The 15,000-nt window shown below is 33.7% G+C and overlaps 1 protein-coding gene across 2 annotated transcripts in view; it reads right to left on the bottom strand.

Annotated features, from left to right (window-relative positions):
* Positions 1 to 15,000, bottom strand: part of cdin1 (CDAN1 interacting nuclease 1) — a 165,836-nt gene that overhangs the window by 97,344 nt on the left and 53,492 nt on the right. For both annotated transcript variants that reach the window (XM_073040099.1, XM_073040100.1), the window contains exons 3-5: positions 14,793 to 14,857; positions 13,996 to 14,056; positions 11,485 to 11,557 (exon numbers count right to left, since the gene is read on the bottom strand). In XM_073040099.1, coding sequence (XP_072896200.1) covers positions 11,485 to 11,557; positions 13,996 to 14,056; positions 14,793 to 14,857 — 199 coding nt within the window. The remainder of the gene's footprint in view (positions 1 to 11,484; positions 11,558 to 13,995; positions 14,057 to 14,792; positions 14,858 to 15,000) is intronic.

Below are 15,000 nucleotides of genomic sequence, written 5' to 3'. Positions count from 1 at the left end.
AATGGTAAAATAATTCCGAACTGCTTTGCTCGCTACTGTTTCACGTAATGGCCGGGAGTGAAAACGAAACAAATTTCACTACTTCAAAAAGTTAGGTACTATGAAGAATCTGAAGTTATCAACAATCATCTTGAATGTTACAATTAAAAGGAAGATTTGGAGGATGCAATTGTCAAAAGCACTATTTGTAGGTGGTCCACTATCTGCACGAGATGTGCACTGATTTTGTTCATATACAGTCAGTCAAAAGAACACTGAATGAATTCCTCCATTGATAACTATTAGGAACTACTAGTTTTATAGTAATAGAGTAGTTTTGCTAGTGATCAAATTTATTCTGTATTTTATTTAAATACCTAATTTGTTGCTCAGTTAAATGGTAGTTTGTCCTTTTATACCTTGTTAACTTTTTCCATGAAACTTCAGCTAACTGGGTAGCTGCTTAATTGAGCCAAAATGTATCGGTCCTGATGTATCCCAATTAACTGGAATCTACTGTACACTGATCATCAACATACCCTCTTAATACTATAATGAGCAGATAGAAATTGGAACATTTTTCTTTTGTTTAACAAGTAAATCTTTCTAAATTGGTGGAAGATTGGATTTAAAGAGGTAGCAGGATGTTTGGTGGAAGAGCGGAATTAGCCAGATCATTTTGTTTAAAAACAATAATGGAAGGAGTTAATAATGTCATTGCATCACTAGTAACACATAAAACACTCAAAAATTAAGAAAGTTGTGAATGAGGAAAGTGGGCTAATGTGTTAACATGAGATACAAAGTTAAGCTGTTTGCTAAGGTGGCTAAAACAGTAATCGGCTTTCATGTTCAGATACTGAATGATGCACTGATTTCAGATTTCCTCCACTAATAGATTTCTCATCATCAGTGCAACAGAAGACACGAATTGATGTTGCCAGCTTTTATTATTCTACAATTGATATGAATGTGTTTATTCCTTCTAATGGAAGACTCTTATTAGTTTTCCCAAATACTATACAAAATGCAGAAGTGAGGCTGAAGCTAATATGACTAATATAATAGTTTTTTGAGAAAGATCAAGAAATTCACTTTGTATGCAAATACTCCAAGATCTTTCATGGTGTTGCTGGCAAATAGCATCACACAACCTGGACTCATTTCTTCAAGAGTAAACCAACATCTCACAACTCACCTGTCTCTAACAGAGAAAATGTGCACCGGGGATACATGACAAATTATATAGCAATACTACTTATCTTTCTGATTCTGACCTTAGAACATATTACAGTACAACAGAGTACAGTACAGGCCTTTCAGCCCATGATGGTTTGTTGACTTTTTAACTTACAAGATCAATCAACCATTTCTCTCTCTCAAATATCTCCATTTTTATTTAATCCATGTGTCTACTTAAGAGTCTCTTCAATATCCCTAGTGTGTCTGCCTCTATCACCACCCCTGGCAGTGCGTTCCATGCACTTACCATGCTCTGGATAAAAATCCTATTTCTGATATCTTCCATACATTTTCCTCCATTGATCTTAAAATTATGCCATTTTGATTTAGCCAGTTATGCCCTGGGGAGAAGAAAAAGCACTGATTTTACACTCGATCTATGCCAATTATTTTTTAATTTTGTATTTTATTTTAATTTTATATTTATCTCTTGAAAGTCACCTCTTATCCTCCTACGCTCCAAAGAGAAAAGCCCCACTTTGCTCAACCCATCGTCATAAGATATAATCACGAATCCAGGCAACACCCTGGTAAATTTCCTCTGCACCCTGCCTAAAGTTTCCACATCCTTCCAATAATGAGGCAATCAAAACTGAACACAATACTCCAAGTGTGACCTAACCAGAGTTTTATAGTGCTGCAAAATTACCTTGTGGTTCTTGAATTGAAACCCCCAATTAATGAAGGTCACCACGTCATACATCGTCTTCACCACCCTATCAACTTGCACAACTTTAAGGGATCTATGGACATGGACTTCAAAAAAAAGATTAAATTATATTTTTAGTATTTACAATTCTTCAATAAACATGTTTGCTCACTTTTATTGCTTCTTTTAAATTGCTTATTTGGATAGGTTTCCATAATAAGATTCAACATGCTTAGATTGTGAGCATTTTTTACAAAATATTACTTCTCTGAACTACACTATACTGTAACACGTATCACCCCATTCCAACTTCATTTAGTCATCATTTTTTCCTCATGTATTCTGATGTCTCAGAATACATGTTTTAGATTTTCAGGCATTGTGGGTAATTTATTTCAGTCAGCTTCCAAGGTGTTTTCTCCAGCCTCTAATGGCTCATACGTCATCAAGTGGACATTTACAACAATTCAGGCTTTTCAGTATGTTTACTGTCGGATGTTAACACCAACATCTGGAAAATGACCATGGGTCAAATAGTATATGTAAAAAAACCCTGAAATTAACATTTCAAGAACTAAGAAATGGAACCTATCACAGATGAGAAAGAAACAAATCAGGAAGAAACTAAAACCAAGTGTGCATGGAAACAAACAAAAATGTCTTGTGAAATGGTTAGTTGCAGAGCACAGGATTAAACTGTAAAACAAGTAATAAAAATTAGGAGACAAAATGGAACTCAGGGACAGAAACAAAATACAAAGATGAGATGGAGAAAACATCTTAACAGCTAAATAGGATATGTTGAAACGTCTGGTGAAAGTACAAAGGCACATCTCTAACAGAGCAAGTCAAATGTAAATTTTACATGGAGATTCATAGGCTTCTGAGGCCAAAGGTATCAGAAGATATATGATAAATTAGGGTAAAGAACCAGCTCACAAATCATAGATGACCATATCAAATGACAGAGGTTTCAAGATCTGAATAGTCTAATGTGATTACTGTACAAGTTAAGTTCCTAAAACAGGAGTGAAACTGCTAGAAATCAACAATTCCCATTTGATATATCAACTCAGTTCCAACCCTCAACTCCAGAAACATTTTTATTATCTATCACACATTGCTGACGTCTGTTACAAAAATAGGATCTGCAGATACAATCAGATATTGGTGGTCAAAGCCTGAGTGCTGTGGAGTGCCAATAGAATCAAACTAATCACCCACATTGCAAGTATTGTAGTTGTAGATGGGTACAGTATTTGGGGTCCAAAACAAAGTACTGCTTGGCATTGCAACTCTCATGTTTGCATAAAAACCATGGGAAAATAGTTAAAAGTTTTCATCAAGATAGCTAGGGTTAAGTCAGAAAATGTAGAAGAGAATAAATGGCCTTAAAAGGAAGGAGTTGAACAGAAATTCAGCCAGTACAGGTATTATAAGTAATCTAGAGATGATTTAAAGTATATGGGAGGACTGGCATAGGTCCAGAGTCCCCCGGGTCCTAAAGTCCACCTGCACTGAGACAGGTTAATTATCAATATAATTATCAATTTTCTAAAATCTGAAAAATTCTGAATTCCAAAATGCAACTGGCCCCAAGGATTTCAGATAAGGGATTGTGGACCTGTATCTTGTAATAGATACTAAACTACAGCATAGTCCAAAGAGGGAAGATTTTAAACTAGAATTAGACAAAAAGTGGAAACCTGAAGCAAAGTTAACTTTTTCTAAATTGGAATAATACGAAACAATACCAACAAAAATCATCTATATCATGGAACTAGAGGTAACTGAATAACAATAGAAGATTGTTCAGTACATTTCAGAAAAAGACAGGTATACAGTGCCTATAAAAAGTATTCCCCCATCTTGGAAGTTTTCATGTTTTTTTTTACCAACATTGAATCACAGTGGATTTAATTTGACTTTAACACTGATCAACAGAAAAAGACTCTTTCATGTCAAAATTAAAACAGATCTCTACAAAGTGATCTAAATTAATTGTAAAGTAATTGATTGCACAAGTATTCGCCCTCCCCCCCCCAATATGACACACCAAATCATCACTGGTGTAGTCAATTGGTTGTAAAAGTTACACAATTAGTTAAATGGAGGTCTGCATTTGAAGACCTGTATGCAGTCAAGGTGTTTCAATTGACTGGTCTAAAAATACACCTGTATCTGGAAGGTCCAATTGCTGGTGAGTCAGTATCCTGGCAAAAACTACAAGATGAAGACAAAAAAATATTCCAAACAACTCCATGGATAGGCTATTGAAAAGCACAAGTCAGGAGATGGATACAAGAAAATTTCCAAGTCAATGAATATCCCTTGGAATACAGTTAAGTCAATCATCAAGGAAAGAATATGGCACAGCTGTAAATCTCCCAAGTGCAGGCCGTCCTCAAAAATTAAGTGACCGTGCAAGAAGGGGAGTAGTGAGTGAGGCCATCAAGAGAGTTACGACAGCTCTGGAGGAGTTACAAGCTTCAGTAGCTGAGATGGGAGAGACTGTGCATATAACAACTGTTGCCTGGCTGATTACTAATGAAGAACAGGGAAAAATTGCAGTGTCCAGATGTGTAAAGCTGATAGAGACCTATCCACACAGACTCAAGACTGGAATTGCTGCCAAAGGTGCATCTACTAAATATTGACTTGAAGGGGGTGAACACTTATACAATCCATTATTTTGTGTTTATATTTGTAATTAATTTAGATCACTTTGTAGAGATCTGTTTTCACTTTGACTCGAAAGAGTCTTTTTCTATCATTCAATGTCAAAAAAGCCAAATTAAATCCACTTTGATTCAATGTTGTAAAACAATAAAACATGAAAACTTTGGGGGGGGGGTTAATACTTTATATAGGCACTGTATTTTGAGGCTGTGTGGGTTCCCACAGCAATGATGATCACTTGGAGAAAGTAAATATTGATATGCAATGAGAATAATTTCAACCAAGCAGGTTTGAGAATTAGTTGAGCAATAGCTTATAACAGGAACAACAAGAAACGGTGACGATAAGTGACAATCAATCAGTGAATCAGACATCTTGGAATGGAAAACTTGTATTCGTTAAAAGTGCAAAGTGTCTGAGAAATTACAGATCTGGGGAAGGTTGGGCAAAGACATGTTGATGGAGAGAGACTAAACAATGAGGGGAAAAAGAAGCTGTACACTAGCATTTAAGATCAGGAGAAAGGTTCAGTGGGGAAAAAAGCAAGCAGAAATGGATACTGTTGGTTGGGAGAAGGAGGACAAGATGCACTGTAGAGAAGAAGACAAGAGACTTGAATGTCCAATTATTTGCATGTGCAAATGTGCATGACCCACATTTCATGCTCTGTCCACAAAACCCAAATAGCCTAGCACTACTATATTTAGCAATTAACACCTGCTGCCCTTTCCTCAACCTTATTTTTCTAAGGCTGCTCATATACTCTCAAGGACACCTCCATTCCTCTAATTCTGGTCTTTCACTTTTGCATCAGTAATGGCAATGGAGCCACGAGGGGCAAAATACAAAAAAAAACTCCTCTGAAAAGGTTCAACCAAGCTGTGTGCAATGTGCTTCAAAAAAAAACTTTCATGTGTATATTAAAGCATAAACATAAATTTAATTTGTTTCTTTTAGATAAAAGAGAATGTAGCTATGGGAATAACAAGAATAAAATGTTTAAAAGACAGCATCCAGAAAACAGGAAGAAATGCATCTTCAGCAGACCTTGCAATAAGGTTCAAGGATTTAGTATGGAATTAAGAGCAATCACCAATAATATAGTAAAGAGAATGTGAAGCCAGTGATGCTATAAGGAGAAAAAGGTGGCAGCAGATATGGCAAGGCCATGATGAGATTTATAGTACACAATGCTTTTGTTTGATCTTCTATTCTAGATTTGAGACGACTTCTTCCAGAGTGAAAAACAAATATAACAATACCATTAATTTAAAAAAAGCAAGATAGGATTTAAAATAATCTTAGGACAGTTAGCATACAGGAAGTATTATTTTATAGTGAAATTAAATTATATTTTTCAGGATGCAGCTATATAAACCTCAAAGATATAAGGAGGAATTTCTTTAGCCAGAAGGCGGTGAATCAATGGAATTCATAGCCACAGACGGCTGTGGTCAAGTCATTGAGAATAGTTAAAGCGGAGGTTGATAGGTTCTTCATTAGTCAGGGCAGCAAAGGTTATGGGGAGGAAGGAAGGAGAATGGAGTTGAGAGGGATACAATACCAACCACGATGGAATTGCAAGGCAGACTCAAAGGGGCAAATGGCTTAATTCTGCTCCTGCGTTTATTCATATTTATGAGTTTTGCAATTGGTCAGTCAAGTATGGGGCAACTAATTGATATAAGGTACTTAGATTTTCAATAAGCATTAGACAAAATGCAACAAGGATAATTAAAATCACATTTTATGGAACCAGAACTATTCAGTAGCATTTACTGAGAGGTTAAGAGAGAACAAGAACAAAACATTCAATATTGGATTACAGCTAACAGACAATCCTTTGACTTCATCTGCTGTATATTATCATCAATTGCCTAGATAATGACACAAGTGTTGTATCCAAGATTTCGATCATCAATAACTAAGTGGAAAAGTACATTGCAACACAACAATAAGACACGTGAAATGATAAGGCAAGAATATTCTAGTTGGAACAGAATCCAGGAATGCAAGGTAAGTATTTTGCTACAAAAATACAGAAAAGCAGGATATATTTAAACTGTGATGTTATATGATGTTGGGATTCAGATGCCACCAGACCTGGAGCATGTAGTTTCCTTATTCAAGGAAGGATATATATGCTTTACATAGTGTGCAATTACTGCTTATTAGACATACTACTGGGTTAAAGGAATTATCTGATGAGAAGAGACTGGGTAGATCAGATGTGCTAAGAATTTAGAAGAAACATACAAAATTGAAGAGGGAGTGGGGAAATAGTCAGAATAAGTCCACATGGACAGCTATAACTGTTTGGAATTCCCTGGTACAGACAGCAAGATACATTCAGCAATTGAATACATTACAAATCAATAGATATATAGGCTTGAAAGGAAACAGGTGATAGGAAAATAGTGTAAAGAGATAAAATGGTATTGAATATTGCATGATACTGAACAACAGATCAGGCTTGAAGGGCTTATTCCTGCTTCATTTTGCTTTATATGAACAATTTTGTTAATGTTACTTTTTCTTCAGGAATACACCAACATCAAACTGGCATATAGTATAAACTCTATGTCAAGCTATCAATTGAAATTTAATAAACCCAACCTCTAGAATTGAATAAAGTCATTTTATATTGGTGGTCCCCTAAAAATGGAACAGAAAGCCATCATTGAGGGAGTATTTGATGTTTAGCACAGCTATAACAAGCTACTGAAAATGAAAATATATATCCACCTTTAGCAACTGAATAAAATTGAAGCTGAAATTGTATTTAAAGCAAACTGTTAAAGTTCAGATACGATATTAGTTATAAAACTAATGTCCTTAGTACAGGCAAAGGATTATACTAAAAATATCTTTATTACAATAGGATAAAATTATAACAGTATAATCACAGTCCCAACAACTTGCATTCCTAAATAGTAATTTTTAAATTTTATCATTTCTGTACCTTATCTTACCAAGTTTAACATTAGAACTGAAGATACATTTTAATGCACTAGAAAGCTATTATTTCCCTTGGACTTGGAGATCTGCAAGTTTTCATGAGATCCTTTTTACAGGATGGATCCAATTAGCAAATTGATTTCCCAACAACTTAAAATATCGATTTTCACATATGTAAAATAATTCAACATTAGTAAGCATGCGTTGTGCTCTAAAATACGGTTACAATCTGTACTAATTTGGTGCTCATTATAGCCCAATTCTTACTAGCTAAAGTCAATTGTCCATTCACTGTCTCTAGAATGGAATATCATGATGTCACCTCAAGCAAAATACCCGGATAAAATGCCCATTCCCTAGTTGCTTCTTACAACTTACTTTAAAACATAAAACACACTGGCATGATTTGACAAAATGAACTAGAAAATCTAAAGAAATAACCATTTATAACATTCAAGATTATGAGGTTGAAGCATCTATAGTATTCCTTCGAAAAGATTTGAGTGTGTTTGAATGAATTTTTTTTGTTTCATATAACATCCATCTATCTGGCCTTCCTGAGAAAGACTGTATAATTGCCACTGAACTGTGGCACATGAATCATGTTTACTTTGAACTGGACTGAGACTGCCAAACTCATTTGGTTTAACAGTTGTCTATTAGCAGACACTTTAACAAATCAGCTTCCTAAGGTGGATTCAAGCCAGGTCCCAGATGTAAAAAGTTTGCTCTCTGAATAAGTGAGCCTTCCTAACTATTGATCAAATATTGATTTATACAATTAAAATATTTAAATTTATTGCTATAATATAATCTGAATAAAGAACGTGCTTGTCTGAAGTAATACTAATCAGGATGGACTTTATTTTATATACTATGGAGATATTCTGAAATATCTAATGAATAAAAAAAATCATTAGTTACTTTAATAAATCACTCTAAATCATTTTTTAAAAACAAATCAAATGAATATTTGCCTTTAAATGAAATTGAAAACTTCATAGTTTCTTGGTAATTTCTTATCTTTGACATCGGCTATTTAGGGATAACAGTTTTGGAAAAACTACATTATTTTTATTCCAAGAAAGCAATTTGTAATATTGGGTATGAGTTTCTCTATGTTAAAATATGACTATTCCACCCCCCACCCCCAAGAAAACAACCTGATCATAAACTAGCAATCATTTTAGAAATCCATAGTTAAAATATTACAACCATTCTATATTGAAATATTATCCCTCTTCTGTGTTCCAAATAACATGACCTTCACATTTCTGAATGCATTTCTTTCATTTTATACCAAGTATCTGTTCTGTATTATCAGTATCAACTCACTGAAAAGATATTTACTACATGTTGTCATTCACTTCATTTTAGTGACTAATTTTAACCCACTTCCAAATGCAGCATGAACATATGTGTTTTCCATATTGTTAGTGGTGATAGGTTTCATTGTCTATGTATTACACAATACGCATTACAAAACCTAGATTTACAAATTAAAATCAAAAACATTAATGTTTGTTCCAGATCTCAAACTTTCAAACTGATAGAGAGTACACCACATACAACTGAATTTGTAGCAATGTACCTTGCATGCACTTTCCCATTTCTATTTTACAAAATTGTCAATATGAAGCCAGTTCATGTCATATTCACATTACTATGTAAAATTCAATATTTTTAAGTCACTTATAATGTATTGATTCTTTCTCACATTAAAAAAAAAACAAAATTTAATTAACTAAAAGCTGCATACTCTATCCAAAACACTACTTCTTAGAAGCACCAGATTACATAAAGCACTCTCTAAAAAAAACATGCAGGTTGACAATTACTTGACAAACAAAGAGAAAAATAATAATACATGGAAATGACATTGTTGCAGCCCATTAAAGTGGGGACGATTTCCCCTACATAGAATTCTATTGATCTTTGCAGTCTGCAGCAGATGAAATAAGTGTGGTCAGGGAAAGGATGATGGATGCTCCTGCCAATAGCACTGAACAAACCTGTTAGCTAATTGCCACCAAAGACAATTATCCCAGCATTGTTTCATAATGGAAACACATTACAAAACTCTAATATACACACAGGGAAATTTGATGATTTGACTGCGGAGCCATGTGCATTGAATTTCATTGCCAAAGGCCAGCCAGGTCGCTGCTGTGAAAGGGAAGTGTGTGTCAGAATATAAGTCATTCTAGCCTGCAGCTTTTCTTAGCAGTTCTAGAGACATATTAAAAGAAGTTTAATTCTTACAGTAAATAGCAACTAGTATAATATGAAATGGCAATTTTATTACACACCATTGTATTCCTCTAAATTAACTGTAGGGAGATCAAAACTTAATCTATAATCATAGTGAAAAGAAATCAGTTTCAGAAGAAAATAAAACAGTATTATTTAAACCTGTAGTAAAAAAAATCACATTCTGTAATTATTACTGTAATTACAAGCTGTGTATATATGTACAGTTATGGCATTATTGGTATGATTTTGGAATCCTCAAAACCTTTCAGTTAAGAAACCAATGGTTCAATTAATTTGCTATTAAAAGATAAGTTTGCAATATATTTCAAGACTCAGGCTAGATCTTGCTTTCCTCTATGTGGAAGGTTACCTGCCATAGCCCATACCGACTACTATTTTGACAAGTATGGGATAGCAGTAGGTCCAAAGCAATCAGAAGGTTGACTTTGACAAATGGCGGAGCTGCGGCGAAGTTGAAAATAACACACATCTACTTTAATCTCTTTCTTGATTAAATCGAAACCATACGATTCTGACATCATGTGATTTGCTCAAAAAAACATCACTGCAGGTTACTTTAGAGGCTATGCCCATCGGAATGATATTGAACTAAAAGGGGGAGGGGGCAGTGCAGGAGAGAAGGTTAATTCATTTAGATGAACCTTTGCACTGGTACTACACAACTTATCTAGACAGACCAGAACAATTTTGAATAAAATTCTTCTACCACCATACAAACTGTTTTGCACTATTGAACAATATCTAATCACATTCTTTCCTCTCCTATTAAAATGATGAACAGGGTTTATGCAGGGAATATAGTCCAGTGCTTCATATTCATACAACCATTGTCAGACAGGGAAGGTAAACATTACACATGGTGATATAAAAAAGCAGAATATGAATTCTTTCTTTTACATGAGACTAGGCAAATATTTATGGGCAGTTGACAAACTCCTGCCCACTAAAAGAGCCAGCACTGAGAGCAATTACCCTGATATTCATGACTCACTTTGAATATCACATTGAATATTACTCATAAATCTTTTACAAGCGTGTCCCCAGAGCTCACTTAACAGCCAGTTTTAATCATGCAGTTGACACAGGGAAAATAACAAAATGTATTTTTTCAGTAGCAAATTAATTTAAGCTTGAATCTCTTGTAGGACTACCCTTCGCTTTTTTTTTTAAAAACTCCTTTTCCTGGGCACTTACGACTACATAATGCTGAGCTGCTTCCCATTAGGCCCTCGTTGGCATTTCAAGCAGGTAAGTCATCTATTTTAAGTTGGTTTGGAACATTCAATGATGTAAATTCTTTTGGCTGGATTTAAATATAGGCAATTCTCTTGAGTTATATTATGATCCTTGACATGTAGGCAAGTTTCAATAGTCACTATGAAGAGGAACAATATCTAAAAATCAAAATTATAATATGCATGTAAACTCTTCAGATAAAATGAAATTAAATGCTAGTGGTTTTTAAAGAGTTATTAATTATCTGCAGCTTTCTGCTTCATTAAAAGTTGTGTTTTAATCTTTCCAACTCCTAGATAACTATACATATATTATATTTCCATATTGGAAATAATGGACATTCAAATTGCATTTTTATTATTCTCAAATTAGTAAACAATAGAGGATACTTCTCTATTTTAAAATCCAGGAATGGAAAAGGTTAATTATATTATGCAATGGTGACACTAAGGTTAGAAGTTACTTACGTGTGGTCAGGTCGTGATTCTGCAAGAATTTTTCAAGTACAATTCTTGCCATCAATGAAGGAGCCAAATCCATCTTTATGCAAGAATATAGATCAGAAGACAAAAAGATCTGTTAAATGACCTTAAAATAGAGAACTACCAACAATTTCAAATTTACAGCACATTGTAACTTATTACAGAGTAAATTAATCAATAGAACTTATAAACATATTCAATGCTTTACACCTGAGTCCTATCCTTGGGATCTCTTGTAGTAAGGAAATATGGCTACACAGAACTGCTTATTTCAGTAAACTGCATCAGAGTTGACATATGAAAAATGGTGAAATTACTAAAGGTAATACAGACTGAATAAGGACTACCTTATTAGTTCAGGTAGTTGGATATACCTACATTTTCCTATTAATCAAACACCCAACTTGCAAGAAAACAAACTATTTGTCAGATAGAAAATGCACGGTAGAAATTAAACTTGGACCTTTTTTCTTATCTAATTCTTCCTGAAAATAACTGGGCAAATGCACTTCATATGTGCTTTTAAAATCACCCCAAACAGAAAGTAAACTAATTTTTCAGCACCTTTTATACTTTTCATGCATTCAGATTAACCTTTCAAGAAAGCATTTTTGGCACATGTGTCAGGATTTAAGCGGTAATTAACAAAGGTATCCTTTTTGTTCTCTGTTAGCCTTTTTGCACTGATGACATTTAATGAAATACCAAAATAACATAAAGAAACTGTTAAGATTTCTCATCAACTTTCATAGTTTCTAGAAGCTGAAATATATTGACTCATAAAAAGACTCCACTATATCAATTAACTGTCAAGTGACACACAAGTACCTTATTTAAATGATAAGTAGCATATAAAAATGACAATCAAATGGCTTAGAAGTAGCAATCCAGAGGCTAAATGTTTTCAATTCAATGTCTCATATATTTCTTTGAAATAATGGGAAAAAATTAAAACCCCGCTTGATTTCATTTTGTTTTTCTAAACTCCGCATCATTTGCCAGTCTGAAGTAAACTCCCTTTTGTACATTAGAGGAATTGTCAAGATTTCCAGGCTGTTCTTAGACCATTAAAGTCTCATAGTAACTGAAAGGTAATTGTTCATTTGCTGACTGCAGAAATGCACAGGAGACTTTAGACGTGACTGAAACCATCCTTCTCTTCTAGCATAACATCTAGAACTGCTGCTGTTGCATCATTTGATGCCCATACCAGTTACTTACCAATTTTATATCAAGCATCCACTTTATCATATGATTTTTCTTAATTAATTGCAATGCAAAGCAAATATTAAATCAAGCTAAAAAATGTTAAGGCTACAATCCTGCAATATCGAGCAGAAGATAAATTAATGAAAATACACTGGATCCAAATGGTACTTTTGTTTATTACTTTCAGGTTACCAGTGATAAAATTATGTATTGTTATTGAATACATTCTATGGCATTTATTGTATTAAAATGTTTTCTTTTTAAATTACATTTTAATAAAGTTCAAAGGTTTTAATATGTTGCTCAATATTAATTAAAATATAATTTTAAAACCAGGACATCCTTCCAAGTTAACTTATTTAATGATATCATTTAAAATATTTTATTTCTTTGAGGAGATATAATAAATCCCCATATTGATCTTAAAAGATAATTTCATGGAGACAACATTTGTGGCAGCTTGATGCAATAGTTTATTCTGAATAATATATCAACGTGCATAGCGCTAACATCCACCTCAGTAATGTTTACTCCTTTTCTTGTGCAGCTTTACAATAAGCAATATCTCATTACTGTAGTCCAGTATTACCATGCAAATGAAAGGCTTATATGACTACACTGAATTATTAGGTTCTTCCAGAGTCAAATGCAGTGCAAGTTTAGCAATGTGATGACATTATTCTTTAAAATATGTAGCAAAGCATCTGTTGACAGATAAGCTTATTTTTAGTAACATATTGGAAATAGAGTGCTTACAACAGAAAAAAAGACATACACAAAATATATTGTTATAAATGCACAGAAATGCACAATTTGACCAGCATTACAACTTTACATAAAGCCATTGAATTTTATAAAAAGCTAAAATTAAAGCCTTTCTTTTAACCCAAACTTTTAAAAACTGCAAGCAACATAAAAAATTTAGCTGATAAACCTGAAACAGTCAATTAAATATATATATTTTTATAAATACAAGTATTGTTACAATTGACAGTCTCATCAAGAAGATCTGAAGATTTTTGGTAAGTAATGAATAGAGAAAGCAATATGTAAAGAAATAAAACAATAATCAAACAGGTTTATACAAGACCACCAATAATAACTTGCTGAATATCTGTTCAGGATATGGTACAAGTCGATCATATCCATAGTCAAAATCAATACATATTACAATTACAGTCTCTTGTGGTAGTAGAATATGTTTTCTTTAATAAAATTGATTATGAATTAGTCAGTGGTTTAAGATATTGCCTCATAGCCCTAAACCAGAAAGAGGAATCTCATTACCTCATTGGCCAGCTCGAAGAGAACAGGGGCAGCTGCATTGTTCTTCACACCACTCAGGTACCTAAAGACGACAAAACCAGGTAACATAAAAATGACAAGAACAGGCTAGCCTAGACTTGTAAGTGTCCCTTGAGAGAAGGTCCTACAGGGAAGATGACATGCTGAACTTGGCTGCAGAATGCAGCTGCTGAGGGAAGCTTTTGGAGCTACTTAGTTCAGACTGACACTAACTAACTCTCCTGGGCTAGCCACTTCACTCATCAGCAAAATTTATCTATCTCACTCTCTCTTCCTCCCTCCAAAGCAGCTGTTATGTTATGGGGTTACTTTCACTGTAGCAAATCTGGATATATTTTCATACAAATAGATTAATTCTGTATTATTCACTCCACAGCTTAATCAATCCCATAATAACCTATATCAGCCCTATCAACAAACAGGTACCCAATTCAGAATATAATTTGAAAATAATACTAATATCCCACAACTTCTGTTACAAGATATATTTATATATATATATATAAATAAAATAATAAAAATTAAAAATTATTACCTTAATTACCTTATTGCTTTTGGAAGCAGAAATTCAATACTTATTCTCTATTCATTGTCAGGAATGCACTGCTCCAGGATTCACTCAAATACTGACCCTTAAATACTACTTTAACTATTTAAAGATGTAAAAAAAACTATAATATTAAAATATGGTTCCATAATAAAAATATACTAATGGATTATTTTACTTTCCTGGTTCAATTAGTACTGTGGTACCCTCTAGTGGGATAGATAGGTCATACCTTTGGTAATAAGTTTCACAAGCCTCAGCCGTGTGATGTTTCGCATGTGTCCTTTTCATTCGTTTCTATGGCAATGTCAACAAAACAGGTTAAAATACTTACTGCTTAAAATTACAACTAAAGGTTCCATGTAATGATTTTGACATTTGTAATGGGCAAAGCATTTCATATTTTAGAACTGTACCGTACAAGTTATTTCAATAATTTC

Source organism: Hemitrygon akajei, chromosome 3, assembly GCF_048418815.1.
Source record: "Hemitrygon akajei chromosome 3, sHemAka1.3, whole genome shotgun sequence".
NCBI lineage: Eukaryota > Metazoa > Chordata > Chondrichthyes > Myliobatiformes > Dasyatidae > Hemitrygon > Hemitrygon akajei.
This window is presented reverse-complemented; position numbering and strand designations above follow the sequence as displayed.